At 42.9% G+C, this 16,377-nt stretch overlaps 1 protein-coding gene across 10 annotated transcripts in view; it reads left to right on the top strand.

Annotated features, from left to right (window-relative positions):
• The window catches only part of CIT (citron rho-interacting serine/threonine kinase), a 120,912-nt gene that overhangs the window by 70,942 nt on the left and 33,593 nt on the right, over window positions 1–16,377 (top strand). For 9 of the 10 annotated variants that reach the window (XM_080986144.1, XM_080986148.1, XM_080986146.1 and 6 more), the window contains 4 exons: window positions 150–203; window positions 6,752–6,949; window positions 10,553–10,746; window positions 15,175–15,310. In XM_080986144.1, the coding sequence (XP_080842270.1) occupies window positions 150–203; window positions 6,752–6,949; window positions 10,553–10,746; window positions 15,175–15,310 (582 nt within the window). The remainder of the gene's footprint in view (window positions 1–149; window positions 204–6,751; window positions 6,950–10,552; window positions 10,747–15,174; window positions 15,311–16,377) is intronic. The other variant, XM_080986151.1, reaches the window with a different exon arrangement.

Here is a 16,377-nt window from a genome sequence, read left to right on the forward strand (position 1 = left end):
TGGTAGCATTCATAGCCTGCAGCATCTGCCTTTTTAACTTTGCTTGCTGGTAGATTGTTCTGCAGTTCATTTAGAAAGAAAGAAAACAGCTGTTGGATTCTAAAAGTAATGTATGAAAAAATTGATGATCAACTTCTTACCTCCTTTAGGCTCATAGAGATGAAATCCAGCGTAAATTTGAAGCCCTTCGTAATAGCTGCACAGTGAGTATTAAATACGGATCATTGAATTATTTTGAAATTAAGGAGAAGGAAGGAAAACAATCTTAATTTTGCTCCTTGAAGACAAGGGTTCATGACATGGCCTTTTGCTTTCAAGGAGTTAGCAGGACCAAGACTGATTGGATTGCTTCTTTAGATCTCAGGTGAATCTCAGCTTAGAGATTTTATCCTGATTTAAAATTGACAGTGTTTCTCAAGTTTTTGAAGAAGCCAGTATGAAATCTCATTGTAGTGCAGCTAATAAGAATGGTGTAGCAGCTGCAACAAGTGATGTATATATAGAGATAACATTTCCCCCGTTACAGGTGAAGGGAACTATCATAGTACAGTAGGATGGAAGACAAAGGAGGGCATTTAGCTAGGCTCAAATGTTCCTAATATGTAGCCTGACTACCAAATGACTTGTAGACTGCAGCAGTGGCAGTATTTCATCTATATGTAAGAAACAGTACGTACACTTGTCACATTTGAAGTGTGACATGGGTGTGCCAATAAACAGATCAAGCAATTGTTGCATGTAGTCTTATTTTCCATTACTGAGGTGTGTAACGTGAAGTAGCCCTAAAGTTTCCTACAGAACCATGCATATGTAGATTATTGTTTTCAGTTTCCTTTTCCTGCCATCAGCATTTTGGTGAGCCTCTTAAGGCTCCTTGACTGCTTTTCAAGACCTCTACATTTTGTGCAATTGAACAACACACACACACACACACAGAGAGAGAGAGAGAGAGAGAGAGAGAGAGAGAGAGAGTTTTCCTGGTAGTTTGCCCTCAAGAGACAGATCCAAAGTGGTCTGCCTTGAAATAAATATTTTTTAGGAGTTGAAATGTCTCTAGTGTTTTAGATTTTTAAATCAGAAAGCAAGTAAGTAAAAGGAGGAAAGGCTTATGGCTAAGCACTCTCTGTAAAAGAGGTAAGTGTACCCCAAAAGTAGTAACTAAGCAGCTTTTAGAAATGGAAGATTCCCTCCTTTATCATCTTGGCTGCTTCATGTACTGGATTTCTTCATAAAATACATGCCACCAAAACGATCTCCTTTCACACATCATTCAGTATGATAGAGCTATACTACAGCCATGTGGCTCCAAATATCTCTTACCAGTTTGTGTGTAACCTTTAGCTGTTCTTTAAGTTAGCAAAAAAAGTGCTGGTTTATGCATGCATATTCATCATTTGATGACCGCAACATCAGGTGGCGATTTCAACCTGTGGAAGGGTCTGTTGCAGGTACTACACCACAAACTGAACTGTCACATCACTGTATCACCTCAAATACAATGCTTTCCAGTTCACACATTCAGCTGCTTTGTTGTCTAGTGTACATTTCAGGTATTGGAGGTTATCCTTACTAAAGATGCTGAAGAATTTGAAGGAGTGCTGTTGTGAGCAAAAGCATGAGTAGAAACTTTTTTTTGTTCTCGTTGTAGGGAACTAGATAGTTGCATAGGTTTTGCGTGTCCTTATGCAGAAGTCATAACGTAACAATAGTGAGAGAAGCTACTGGAGTTAGGCAAATAATAGGGAAGGTGAAATAAATGACTCAAAATGTCATTGGTACCAAGGCTGACTTGGTTTGTAAGGAAAGACATAACCTTACACCATAGAGGAGGCCAAGGCTAGAGGTTGAAGGCTTTGTTTTGCAGCAAAGCCACATTGCTTTTTTGAAAGAAAGAAAGAAAAATCAAGGAAAAGGGAATTGGATTAAAAAACCATTCCCTGCTGCTAATAATCACCAAAGAACCCTGGACTTTGACCAAAGAACCCTGGAGGAGCAAAAAGGACATGGAAATGAAAGCCTGTTGGAAGAAATTGGGCATTTTCTTCAGTGCAAGTTGATTTTCTCTTGTATTGTGGAATAGTCACCAAATAAGTTGCCGTTTCTGGGATTTCTCTGGGAGCCTCCTTCATGTTCCCCTGAGCTTTCCAAAAAGGTTGAGATAACTTCTGGAGGTTTTAAGGGTTATGTTGTTCACGTGATAGGAAAAAGGAGGTTTCAAATAACAGATCTCATCAAGAGTGCCTGAACCACTATAGTAATTCATTCGTCGTTTCACATACTTGATGAGAATTGCTTCTTTAAACCTGCCCCTGAAGAAGGACTATATCCCAAAACCTATTGGGACTGTATTAAACATTTCCCCAAGCAACTGGCATTTTCTCCTCTCCCTGTGAGCTTCAGCTTGGGTGTGCATGCCTGGTTTGGGTAAATGGGAAACCAAAGCTGCAGCTGAAATTGGTGTGATTTCCTGTGTGCTGGAGGGACAACTTTTTTTTCCTGTCAATTTTTTATTCAAATTCAAAATAGTCTGCAACCCCACTAAGTGTCTCATCGTTTTATTCATGCACAGTCTGCCAATAGGATAGAGGTGTACATGTAAAAATTGAGAATACAAATATGGAAAGCTAAGGAGTTTGCCATGACTTCTCATAAACCCAAACATCTCTTTCATAGCTTTTGGTCTATGCTCAATTCAGCTATATAAGCAATTGCTTCTTTGCATCAGCTCGGCTAATAGACAACTGTGTGTGGGTTGCTTCCTTAGGAAGTTGGAGCATAGTCTTCCATTTAGGCCCTCACTGTTTTATCTCTTGTGCCTAAGCTTTTGGGGCCTTGATACTGGAGGTTTTGCTTCCAGATCCCATCTGTGATGATTCTTGATGGAGAACTGGAAGCTGCAGATTGCAGTTGCTTTCCTAGATGAAGGAATTAGATGAACAAGCCAAGGGCGGTTTGGAGTTTGGAAAAGATGAATGGCTTGTGCTACCATATTTTGCTGTTTATGTATATAGAGACCATACTGCATCAAGACTGTTTTTTATACTTCATCCTCAAGCAAAGGGTGCAATATGTCTGTTGTCATGCTTATTCCCAGAAGACAGGAGGAAATGGGGGCATACCCGAAATAATTGCTTCACACCTTTTATATAGTTGACCACCTCCTGCGATACCTGCCCTTTGGAATCCCCTCCCCTTGGCAGGCGCCGTCTCTGTTGCCTTTTCAGTGCCTACTGAAACCCTTCTTCCAACACGCATTTTAAGTAGGGATCTTTTCCAGCCTGCATCTGTATTGGAATGTATGTAAGTATTGTATCTGTGCTCCCTCACTCCTGCCTTTACTCAGGCCAGGCTGCGGAGCAGGTGTGGAAGGAGCTGCCCCAACAGTTCCATCAGACCATTGGTGGTTCTTTGAGGATCTGATGGTATGTGTGCTCCCTGGCCTGGGTTCACTTGGTTTAGTGTTGCTTCTGAGCAGAGTCATAGTGTTTTGCCTTGCACTGTAAGGATCGCTATGCACTTGTAGTTATGATGCACATGAGAAATGCATTTATTAACTATCTGTCAAGGGAAGGGTTTGGGGGATGAGTCAGTGGACAAGAATTTTTACCCAAAGTCTTGGTGGATCAGACCAATGGCCCGCTTAATCTAGCAATTGTCTACAGTAGAGATCAGCCCAAACAGCACAGAGAAACTCAAAAAGAAGATATCAGGATGGAAGTGATACATTGCTGCTTTTGTCCTCTGCACACCTGCTAATTGGGGTCATGTCACCTCAATATAATCCGTTCCATTTTATTTATCATACCTGATTGAGCCACTGATAGATATATGCACAGGGGCTAGTTGCCATGACAACTTCCTGTGGCAATGAGTTTCATAATTGATTATACATTGAAATAGGAAGTGCTTCCTTTTGTATGCCTTCTTTGATGTCTACTTTGCTAGTTAAATGAGTTCCAGTGTATTCAGAGTGATTTTCAACATATTGTTTTAGGTTATTTAAATTCCTTCTAAGCTAGTAGCAACATGATGAGAGATCTGCCAACACATATTCATGTTTTCTTTTAGTCCACGCTATTTAGAAACTGAATAAAATCTGGGTCCGCGTATAAAGGAACATTCGTAAAGGAAGCAAGTCCTCTGTACCACTGTTAGTCATGATAAAAGAATATTCTTGGCCTGACGTTTCAGAGTTATGTGTGTAATATGTTAACAGAAATCCCCAACACCCTTTTTAATCAACTGTTCACCTAACCTTTGATAAGTCACAAGCAGTTGGACTGGGACAGGATTAGGTAACATAGTGCCTGCCAGATTTAATGGGCTAAAACTGCTACCAACCCCAGCCAGCATTGGCTAATGATCAGGGATGATGGGAGTTGTAGTTCAGCAGCATCTAGATGGCACCATGTTGACTATTCCTGGATCAAAATATCTAGAAGAAAAAGCCTTGTACTCCTCAGTGATTTTGTTTTAACGCAGACACCTTCCTCTTAAAAAGAGAAGAGGGGAAGAAGTCCTCCTGGATGGTACTAGAAATCAGTAATTTATTTTGTGAGATTAGTTTAATTGTCCTCTTTGGGAGCAAAGGGTATTCTTGAGGGATCCTATTTCAAACAGCTCGAGCAAGTGCACCAGGATAAAATGTACAGACCCTTTTACCCCATGATGACGACCTTCAGTCCAAACCAGTATTCATTTACAACACTGAAGGAGCACTTTCCCCTAATTTCTCCTCCCCACCTGCTGCTGCCCCTCATCCTCTCCCAGCAACTTTTCCAAACCACCAGTTGGAAGATATTATCAGCGTTATATGTTTTCTAAAGAACAAAATTTCCACCCATACCTATTCTACTATACCTTTTTTGTTCTGCAAAATTACAGTAGTGTGCTTTAAGTTACACATAAGAAAAGGGATTGTCTGCTTTTTAAAATGGAGGAGGTCCACATTTAAGTGGTAATATGGGGCATACTTTCCTGTTAAATATTCCCACCCTCACTTCTTTCTTTCCTCTTCATTTTCTTCCCTCTCCCTCCCCTTAAACTGTTTCCCTTAAACTTCACTTCCAAAAAAGAATTTTTAAAAATTGCTGTGGTTGTGCTTTAGAAGACTAGTAGGTGGCCAGTGTCTTTTAGAACAGCTTTTTTTAATCTGTTCCCGTGGTTATAGCGAGTATTGCCTCTGTCTGTAGTGGAATAGTGTGAGCAGGTGTTAAAAGAAAGCCATGCTTTTCTTATTCCAGAGTTACTGTGACTTTCTGTGTTTTTTGTTTGGTTTCTGTCTCTCTCTCCCCAACCCCAACCCCTGTCCCAATATAGCTGTGTACTAACATGGGATAGTTGAATTCAGCATTTTGCTGGGGGTGGGGAGATGTTTCCAGATTGCTACAGTACTGCTTAAAATACTGGACATCACTTGCTTGCACAAAAGCATTGTTGCCTGCTTCTTATCTCTTATTTTAACGCTGATATTGACTTTCCTCTTATAATCTGTTGTGCTGCCAAACATTTTCCCTCACGTTTCATCTTGCTGTCCTTAACTCTGCTGACATTAGAAATCCAGTCTTTGTTAAATCAGTGTGTGTGGCTTTTTCTAGCGGTTTGCGAGTTCTGCTTGGTTTTCTTTTTTCTTCTTTTTAACACGCTTTAAGAGAGTGGCATTCCAGATAATGCACCTCTCTTCAAAGAGCTCTCTGTTGGGTATTATGAAAATCTCTCTTTTGAAAGCTAGCATCACCTTTCCTCAGATAGCATAGTGTAAGGTTTGGAGAGAGAAACCAATCTGCTTATGCCCTTTTATCACCATGCAGCAAGTTTGGGGAGAAGACCATTAACTGTGGACTCCCAGTTCCTGGATTTTGCCACAACGATGCGCTCTCAAAGTCATGCCATAGGACACAAAAATTTTACAATGCAATGTATTTTGTACCTTAAGGCTGAGTTAAGCTTAGCTCTTCTGAAGACAAAGTTCCGTATCCAACGTTCTCTGTCTGCTAGGGTGAGATCCCTTGTGCTAGCAGATGACAAAGTTTAAAAGTTGCCCAAGGGAAGAATGGATGTTCCTAAAGCCAAGAAGTATGAACCTGAACAGTGTGGTGATGCTCAATAGTGAAGCAAGTTGAGTTACATCAGCTTAAAACTGGGTAGGTGCAGACTTAGTATGAGCAATTTTTACTTGGTGAAAAATCCTTTACTTGACGTTTTTAGACGTAGCCATTTAGGGCTGTATCCGACATTCTCTTGTTTGCTGGTGCAAGAGCTCTTGTGCTAGCAGATAGCAGAGTTTAAAGGTTGCGCAACAAAGGAATCGAACGCAACAGTTGTGCTAGCAGAAGCTTGTGCAACAGCTGGCTCTTGTACAATCAGTTGCACGACAATCTTTTGGCAATGCACTCATGGCTTTATCAGAGCATCAGAGGTTAATCCCCTGTTCACTCATCTCCAGAGTGAATTCAATAGCCAAGATTTGTCTTAATTATCTCACATCGGCAACTTGCCGGCAGAAGATGTTCGGTCTGCTGTGTTCCTCTCCCTGAAGTCCCCAGATTTTCAAAGTGTGTATCTGTTAGGTATGTATCAGCCTACAAGACAGTATACAGAGCTTTACAGAAACCCATTCTTTAGGGTTTGAAGTTTGACTTTCAAAAAAGACTTGGCTAGTCCCCATTTATCTTAAGAATCTTGGCCTTATTAACCTTTTTTCCTTAGTCCCCATTTATCTTAGGTTCTCTGGCTTATTATTTTTATTTAGGTGATTACAGACTTGGAAGAGCAGCTGAATCAGTTGAGTGAGGACAACGCTGAGCTGAACAACCAGAATTTCTTCCTGTCCAAACAACTAGATGAGGCTTCGGGGGCAAATGATGAGGTAGTGCAGCTGCGAAGCGAGGTAGACCACCTCCGTCGCGAGATCACGGAGCGAGAGATGCAGCTGACCAGCCAGAAGCAAGTAGGTGTTCAGAATTTGCATTGTAAAGTCCAACTTTCTCAAGGCTTTTGTCTAAATGTGAGACTAAAAATTCAGTCACTGGAGGTCTTTGTAGGGCTATGATGGCTTGCCTCCTCCTCAGAGTCAAGACTCTCCTATCGCCAGCTCTCGTCTCACAATTAAAAGCACACAATCCTGAATCAGATTGTGCCAGAATTGGACAACAGAAGCAGAATAACCTAAAGAATTGCCTGTTGGACTGGAGTGTAGACCAAATATGCGACCAAAATATAGGGTTGGGGGAGAGGATAACAGAGGAGGGGGATCCCAAAAGTATAAGTAACCAAAGGACGAAGTCACAGGAATCAAAGTGACAATGAAATTATATAAAAAGCATTGTTGTTAAAGCAAAAGTACATGCAAACACGCATGAGTGTGTACATGCAAAACACAAAAATACAAATTATCTAAGCTATAACTACTATATAAGAATACGAATTATCTGTATAATTTGCAGAACTTCATTTTTCCCCCTTCTAAAGTCAGACAGTGGAACAGATGGAATCTGCTAAGACAAAACTCACGTTTTATTGATAGTCTTTCACAGTGTGAGATACAGCAGTCAAGTACTACACAGAACTTGGCAGGTTTGGGGCTGGTCAATATGAAGGCAGAGACTAGAAGCTTTCCAGAGGGCAGGCACCATCATTGCCATCTAATCTTGTCCGACTTCCTCTTTTTGCAGTTGATTTTTTTACCTTTTAAAGTTGTAATGGGTTTGCATACAAAGTAGCAGTTCTCTTCACTATACCATTATTTTGAGCATGTGCAAATTTCTAATTAACAAGAAGTAAATATTTTGCTTAAATCACAGGTCATGGTGTCTTGACTTTGGCTTGCTTTAATCTTTCACCTAATTAACCGAGACAGTTTTATATACGGTATAGTGCTTTTGTAAGTGAAAAAATGAGGTGCTGGTACACATACATTGATAAAAGTGCCATTGGTGCCAGCACAAAACGACTGCCATAGGCAGCAAAAAGAGAGATGCCAGTACTCTGTACCAGTAAGTACTGTCATGGGGAGGAAAGCCAGAGAGTGAACACCTTATCTACTAATCTTGATGGTGGCAAGATTTTACTGAGCCTCTTTGCTTGGTGAATTTCACACATCTGTTCGATTGAAGGGTATTTGAAAATCTGATTTTTAAAAATTTTTTTTAATAAATATTAACTTCTAAAGTGGTTGCCGTGAAGCTTTTATTTATCCATAGTCTGAACCTTACCCAGAAAGATACAGGAGGAGCATCCGAAATGTTGGCAGCTGCTATTAAGGCATGTGGCAAACTGATAGCAGAACATCACTTAGAGTCAACAGCAAGTTGTCTAGTCAACTGTCTGATTGGCAGTAGACTTTGTACGCAGTAAAATTGAATGGAAAAGAAATATGTATGAGACATTGCTAATGAACACAAGAGATTCCATCCGTAAGCACAAGAGCCTGCCACAAGGAGACATGTTCCCATTGACATAGCTCACCATCTCATGTTCCTGTTTCCTCAGCCTTAGGGTCAGAGGAAGGCACTGAAGGGGAGCCATTTAGCCTATTTAAGCATTTGTCTTCACATCACTACATCACACAGTTCTACACACTTAATTATCTCCCCAAGGGGGCTTGCCTTGTTGGGCTTTTCATTTTTTCATACCAGGCTTTGAAATTGCTAGTGGGATTTTGGTGTCGGATTGTTTGCTTTAATGTGTTTCTTGTTTTATCACTTGCTATATTTTTGCCAATTTGTTTATAAACCAACCTGATCCTGGTTTTCACTGAAGGGCAGAAAACAGATACAATTTCATTGAGTTTTTTGACTTATAATAATGACCATATTTGATGTCAGAGAAGTAAAGATTATACGGCACAACACAAATGGTTTTTTGTACTTACTTCTGGGGGATTCTGCAGTTTCTCTGAAGCTTATCAGAGATACCTGAAAAATCATCTCATTCCTTAAATACCCAACTGATCACTGTGATCTGCAAATGAGGGCCTTATCAAGAGGACCGGCCTTTAGTGTGGTGGCCCCTCCCTTTTGGAATTCCCTCCCATTAAATATCAGGCACTGTCTTTTGAAGACCTTCCTCTTCTCACAAGCTTTTCAAGCACAGGTCTTTCTTTGTCTGCATCTATATTGGAATTCCTTCAAATGTGTTTTAAATGTTTTATCACTTCTGTGTCTGCTGCCTAGGGCTCCTTTGGAAGGTAGGGCAGAAAATAAATTAACTAAAGGGGATTTCCATAAGGAACACGGGTGGTGCTGTGGGTTAAACCACAGAGCCTAGGATTTGCCGATCAGAAGGTTGGCGGTTCGAATTCCCGCGATGGGGTGAGCTCCCGTTGCTTGGTCCCTGCTCCTGCCAACCTAGCAGTTCGAAAGCACGTCAAAGTGCAAGTAGATAAATAGGTACCGCTCCGGCGGGAAGGTAAACGGTGTTTCCGTGCGCTGCTCTGGTTCACCAGAAACGGCTTAGTCATGCTGGCCACATGACCCGGAAGCTGTACACTGGCTCCCTCGGCTAAATAAAACGAGATGAGCGCCGCAACCCCAGAGTCGGCCACGACTGGACCTAATGGTCAGGGGTCCCTTTACCTTTACCTTAAAGGGGATTTCCAACAAGAAGCCAGTTGGGATAGCCATTTCCTTGAAAGGCACATTGGCCACACCGCTACTATAGTTCTTTGCCACATAGAGCTGCAGGAAGAGCACACTGGGTGTGTTTTAGGTCATGCTTTTTCAGGCAAAAAAGGAACAGACATTTGCCTCCCTTTTCTTTTGCAGAAGTCTCAAAATTAAAGTTACTCTTCTAAGTTAATCAATGGGATGTCACAGTGAATATGATTATAGTAAAAGTACTGTGATTCTTCTTTTTGTTGTTTTTCTGTTCAGAAAACTATTCAATAGAAATATTTACCAACAAATAGTCTCAGTTCAGTTAGGTCAGATTCCCACCCCACCCCTGGATGTCAGGGGTACAGCTGCATCAGTTGCTCCATTCTGGACCACTTCCTATTGCAGTCATACCTTGGATCTCAAACGTCTTGGCTCCTGAACAAATCGGCTCCCAAACGTTCGAAACCCAGAAGTGAGTGTTCTGGATTTTGAACGATTTTCAGAAGCCGAACGTCCGGTGCGGCTTCCTGTTGGCTGAAGGACACTCCTGCAATCAATCAGAAGCCGCACCTTGGTTTTCAAACGGTTCCGAGAGTCGAACAGACTCCTGGAATACATTCTGTTCGAGAACCAAGGTACAACTGTAGTCTGTTTTACTTGTTCTCATGGCACCCCTTCTTGGTTTGACCTTGAATAACACCACCAGCCCCCATAGCCCTGATCCTTCCTTTTCCTTTGTTTTAGCTGCCTCTGGGCCGAGGACAAGAGTGAGTACGACCAGCCGAACTGTCTGTCTGTGTTCATGTATTATACTTGGAGAAGCTTGGACTGTGTATATATAAACATATTTCTTGATCTAGGAAGGTTTCGCTCTAGAATGCCATCATGAAGGAGGCTTATTTTTGCAGTGGTTCAGAGGCAGAGATTAGAAAAGTGATGAAAGGCTTTGTTTTTAGACGATGGAGGCCTTAAAGACAACCTGCACGATGCTTGAAGAGCAAGTGATGGATCTGGAGGCTCTGAATGACGAGCTGCTTGAGAAGGAGCGCCAATGGGAGGCTTGGCGGAGTGTTCTGGGGGACGAGAAGACCCAGTTCGAATGTCGGGTTCGAGAGCTGCAGAGAATGTTGGATACAGAGAAACAAAGCAGGTATGGACTTTTGTTTCTGCACACTTTGGTGGAGAGCTCTGCATTATATAAAGCAGTAAGTAAATACAGTGGCACTTCGGAAGTCAAACGGAATCTGTTCCAGAAATCTGTTCAACTTCCAAAACGTTCGGAAACCAAGGCGCGGCTTCTGTTAGGCTGCAGGAACCTCCTGCAGCTGATCAGAAGCCACAGAAGTCGTGTTGGACAAGGTACGACTGTACAGGGTTGAGGAGGAACATAACCTGCTGGATCAGGTCAATGACCCATCTAAACCAGCATCCTGTCCTGACAGTGGTCAGCCAGATGCCTGTGGGAAACTGGCAAGCAGGACCACTTTCCCCTCTTGTGGCTTCCAGCAACTGGTACTTAGAAGTATTGCCAGCTCTGAGGTTCTGTCCCAGAACAAGCAGCCACATGCAGATTGCTCTAATTTTAGGAACAGGAAGTGGTGTCCAAGGGCTTGCCTTCCTCTTCATTTGACATCCTTAACTATTTGGTTCTGCCTCTGCCATTGGGGACAGAATCTTCACAAGGTCTCAACCAGGAATTTGCTGCTGGAACAGACACAACAGTCAGATGTTCAGGTGGCACCTACAGCTGATGGTGCAGAAACATAGCTGGTGCACTACATCCCCTTTGGGACAAATTGATTTGGCTGCCATCGTCCATGCCTTATCAACATCCAGGTTACAGTTCCTCAATGTGCAGGAGGTGGGGGCTGCCTTTGGAACCCTCTTAAAACAACAACTGGTCCATCTTCTTCTTTGGTGATCACTCGTAGCCAAGTAAGATTGTCTTCCATAAACACGGTTTTAACAATGAGTCCGTAAGTGACTGTGGAGGCCAGTTTTGGATCCACATGTCTTTCCACAGTGGGGACATTGGTTTCTGGGCAGGAGTTGATCACGGTGTGGATTTGCCAAGCGAGCCTTCCTCTTAGCACGTTTCTCCCTTGCATCCTGAGTTCGAGTGTCTTCAAAGCCCATGACCCCTTTGGTAAAGGCTGTTCTCCAACTAGAGCGCTCGCAGGCCAGTGTTTCCCAGTTGTCAGTGTTTATACTACATTTTTTAAGATTTGCCTTGAGACAGTCTTTAAACCTCTTTTGTTGACTACCAGCATTACGCTTTCCATTTTTAAGTTCGGAATAGAGTAGTTGCTTTGGAAGACGATGATCAGGCATCCGCACAACATGACCAGTCCAACGAAGTTGATGTTGAAGAATCATTGCTTCAACACTGGTGATCTTTGCTTCTTCCAGTACACTGATATTGGTTCACCTATCTTCCCAAGTGATGTGTAAGATTTTTTGGAGACACTGTTGATGGAATCTTTTGAGGAATGGAGATGGCGTTTATAAGTGGTCCATGTTTCACAAGCATATAGTAAGGTTGGTAGTACAATAGCTTTGTAAACAAGCATTTTGGTTTCCCTGCAAATGTCCCAGTCCTCAAACACTCTGCACTTCAATCGGGAGAAAGCCACACTCGCAGAGCTCAGGCGATGCTGGATTTTGGCATCAATGTTTGCCCTTGTGGAAAGATAACTCCCTAGGTAAGAGAAGTGATCGACATTTTCCAACGTTACACCATTGATTTGTGGCACTGCAGAGGGGTTATTTTGTACTTGTTGGTGCAGCACTTTGGTTTTTTGGATGTTGAGTGATAGGCCGAGCTTCTCGTAAGCTTCTGCAAAGATATTTCGGATGGTTTGGAGGTCATCCTCTGAGCGTGCACACACTACGTTGTCATCAGCATACTGAAGCTCTGTGACGGAAGTTATGGTAACCTTACTCTTTGCTTTCAGCCTGCTCAGATCGAAGAGCTTTCCATCTGTTCAATATATGATTTCTACTCCAGTGGGTTGTTTCCTTTCGACAAAGTGTAGGATCATGGCAATGAAAATAATGAATAGAGTTGGGGCAATAACACAACCCTGTTTAACACCTGATCCCACTGTGAACGGTTCACTTTGAGAACCATCGTTATCTGCGATTGTTGCTCTCATATTATCATGGAGGAGCCGAATGATGATTATATATTTATCTGGGCAGCCAATTTTCAGAAGAACAGTCCACAGGGCATTACGATTTACAGTGTCGAAAGCCTTAGTCAGGTCAATAAATGCCATATACAGGGATTGGTTTTGCTCTCTGCATTTTTCTTGAAGCTGTCGAGTGGTGAAAATCATGTCCACTGTCCCCCAGAAGGCCTAAAACCATTTTGGGATTCAGGAAGGGTCACCTCGGATATTGTTACGAGACAGTTTGCTAAGATCCTTGGAAGAATTTTGGTGGCCGCAGCTAATAGAGCGATGCCTCGATAGTTTCCACAATCAGTTCTGTCACCTTTTTAAAAGAGATTGATAATTTTGGCATCCCTAAAGTCTGCTGGGATTTCCTCTCTTTCCCAGATTTTTTTGATGAGCTTGTGAAGTTCTTGTGTAAGTTCAATTCCACCCACTTTGAAGATTTTGACAGGTATCCCATCGGGTCCACTGGCTTTGTTGTTTTTCATTTGGTTAATAGCTGTACACAATTCTCCCAGATTTGGAGATACTGCAAGCTCTTCTCTAACTTGTTTTTGCAGAATTTGTGAGAGGACCTCAGCAGCTACAGGGGAGTTGCAGTTAAGGAGATGTTGGTAATGTTCTTTCCAGCACAGTGCAATAGCTTCTTTATCTTTTAGAAGTGTGGTACTGTCTGCTGAGCGTAGGGGGCACATGTCATGATTTATTGGCCCATAGATGGTCTTTGTGGCTTGAAAGAAACTCTGTGCATCATGAGTGTTGGCTAAGTGCTGGATCTCTTGAGCTTTTTTTTTATCCCCCAGGTGTTTTTTTAGTTCTCTGGTTCTTCTTTGAACCTCAGCCTTAGCGTTGGCATAGGTTTTTTTCTTAGTGGCACAGTTTCTATCTCTTTGCCAGATCTGAAAGGCCTTCCTTTTCTTGTCAATCATGCGTTCAATCTAACTGTCATTCTCATCAAACAAGTCCTGGTGTTTCTTGGTTTGGTATCCAATAGTTTGTTTACAGACTGCAATAATGGATGTTTTTAGCCTGGTCCAGTGTTCCTCGATGTTATCAGGGAATTCTGAAAGCAGATGGTCCTTAAGAGTCGTTTGGAAGCAGTCCCGCTTAATGGGATCTTGAAGGGCTTGAGTGTTCATTTTGTGCCTTGGTTTACTTCCTTGAATCCTGTGTTGAGGTATAATCTTGATAGCCATCGTGGAGCGTGTTAGGACTTTTGGGGTTTGGGTTGGGTTTTTGGAAGACGCCTGTGTGTGGATTTGTTTTATGTGTGTAGATGCATGCCGACCAATGCACAGTCTTCGCAGTAGGGCTCTGTTCCGATGGCATGAAGTAGTCACGACAAACCGGTAGATTCTTATCTACTGCAGCTTTCATCCGCCTTCACAGCCGTTGTAACATACCGCTTGTTATCATCTGCCTGTTCTGCCATTGAGGACTTCTTGGATCATTCTTTGTCTTGCTCCTTCCCTTTGACCTTACTGTCTTGGGTGACCCTGCTGGGAGTATGAGATTCCCGACAGCTTCACTCACAAGAGTCATAGGAACATGCAAGCGCACTCACCACGACAAGGTGATGATCCAGCGAGTGGGACAACTGGTCCATAATGGTGGCCTGACTACTGGTTGAGGACTTGTTATGCTTAAGCACGTTGAGCTTAAATATTCACATTAGCTTCCAATTTCCTTTGGGTGAAATCCAAATTGATCTACAGAGCTGCAAGCTAGGAATCTTTTAACTAGGGCTTTGAAATGCCAAAAGACCAGCCTGAGTGCAGAAGGAGGGTTCTGATGAAAGTGTGGGGAAACTTTCACCTTTTGGGGGAGGAAGGCAGTGCTACAGTCTTCTTCCTTTTGCTGGCCAACGTTTTTATTTTCCCCAAATGTCTCTCAGAGAGATATTGCAACACAACTCATTGTTCTGAGGCAATAAAAATGGCAACCAGCAGCAGGCATCCAGGAAGCCATCCCCACTCACGTCTCTACTTTCACAGCTCACGAGCGGGGGCCATGAAAGCTGGGGACAAAGATTAAAGTCCAGGCCTGCCCTAGTTTTAATATGGATTATACTGAGTTACAGATCCCTTTTTATGCTTATACAAGGGATGTGGAGTTGGAAAACGGCCACTCTGGTGATTTGCCAACTGTCTTCTTCTGTACTGCCATATGGTGCTAGGCTTTGATTCCAGAGTCTCACTGTGGCAACTTGGATCTCTCTCAGCACAGCAGGTGTGGATAAGTTATGTTGAATGGGGAGCGCCACATAATGATGGCTTTCTTTAAAGCAGACGTTTGGAACAGTTCCTACCCATTGATCCCATCTGATACCATGGGATCCTTGGAAGAAATCTGTTCCCAGGAAAGGAGTCTTTAAGAAAACGTATTTCTTGTTTTTCATGCAGGGTGCGAGCAGATCAGCGCATCACTGAATCCCGTCAGGTGGTAGAGCTTGCTGTGAAAGAACATAAAGCAGAAATCTTGGCTCTCCAGCAAGCGTTAAAGGAGCAAAAACTCAAGGCTGAGAGCCTTTCTGACAAGGTTAGTTAGTTGGTTTTTTAAGCACCTTTCCATCATACAGCGTTGACAAAATCAGTTGTTCCAGAGGCTACATCACAGCCAAAAAATATTTTAGCATGTTATAATTACGGCTCTGAAATGCCAAAAGTCTGGCCAGAGTTCACCTTAATTTGGCTTAGATGCAATGAATGCAAATCGCTCTTTTCATGTGTGACAGTTACTGTTTCTTTGATACGTTGCATTGAATATATAATATGTTTTGTAGAGTAGAGACATGTCCCTGCCTGCATGGAGCTTATAGTCTAAAATTTAAAGAGGCGGGGAGTGGGCAGCAGAAGGAAGGGGACATAGGAGCCGCTTGAGGGTGGAACTGAATGTCTAGGGAGGTGATCTTGGCTGGAGATGTTTAATAAGAAGGCCATCTGCCAGGCAGTGAAGTTGTATTAAGCTGGAGGCCTCCTAGAAAAGATGAAACATAAGATCATAAGAAGAGCCTGCTGGATCAGCCAGTGGCCCATCTAGTCCAGCCTCCTCACAGTGGCTGACCAGATGCCTGTCAAAGACATGCAAGCAGGACCTGAGCACAAGAGCCCTCTCCCCTCCTGCGAATCTCAGGAAGTGATATTCAGAAGTGTTGCTGCCTCCAGCTGTGGAGGCAGAGCATAGCCGTCACGGCTAGTAGCCATCGATGGCCTTAACCTCCATGAATTTGTCTGATCCTCTTTTAAAGCTATCCAGTGGAAGTGAGAAATGAAGCTACTTAGGTGTTCCCAGAGGGAGTTAAACAGGTCAGCAAGGGAGTAAGGGTGGAGTCCTCTGAGAAATTTGGAGACTTTCGGGCAGCTCAGTGTGGTAGAGCTGAAAGGAGCAAAGGGGAGGACCATAGCTCAGTGGTTGGAGCATTCACCTTGCAGGCCAAAGGTCCCAGGTACAGTTCCTGCCATCTTCAGGTATGGCTGTGAAAAAGACTCCCTACCTGAAACCCTGGAGAACTGTTGCCAGCTAGGATAGATAATGCCCCGCTAGATGGACTTGATGGTCTGACTCTGTACAGTGGTACCTTGGTTGTCGAACTAAATCCGTTCCAG

The sequence above is a fragment of the Podarcis pityusensis genome (assembly GCF_964106645.2).
Source record: "Podarcis pityusensis genome assembly, chromosome: 16".
NCBI lineage: Eukaryota > Metazoa > Chordata > Lepidosauria > Squamata > Lacertidae > Podarcis > Podarcis pityusensis.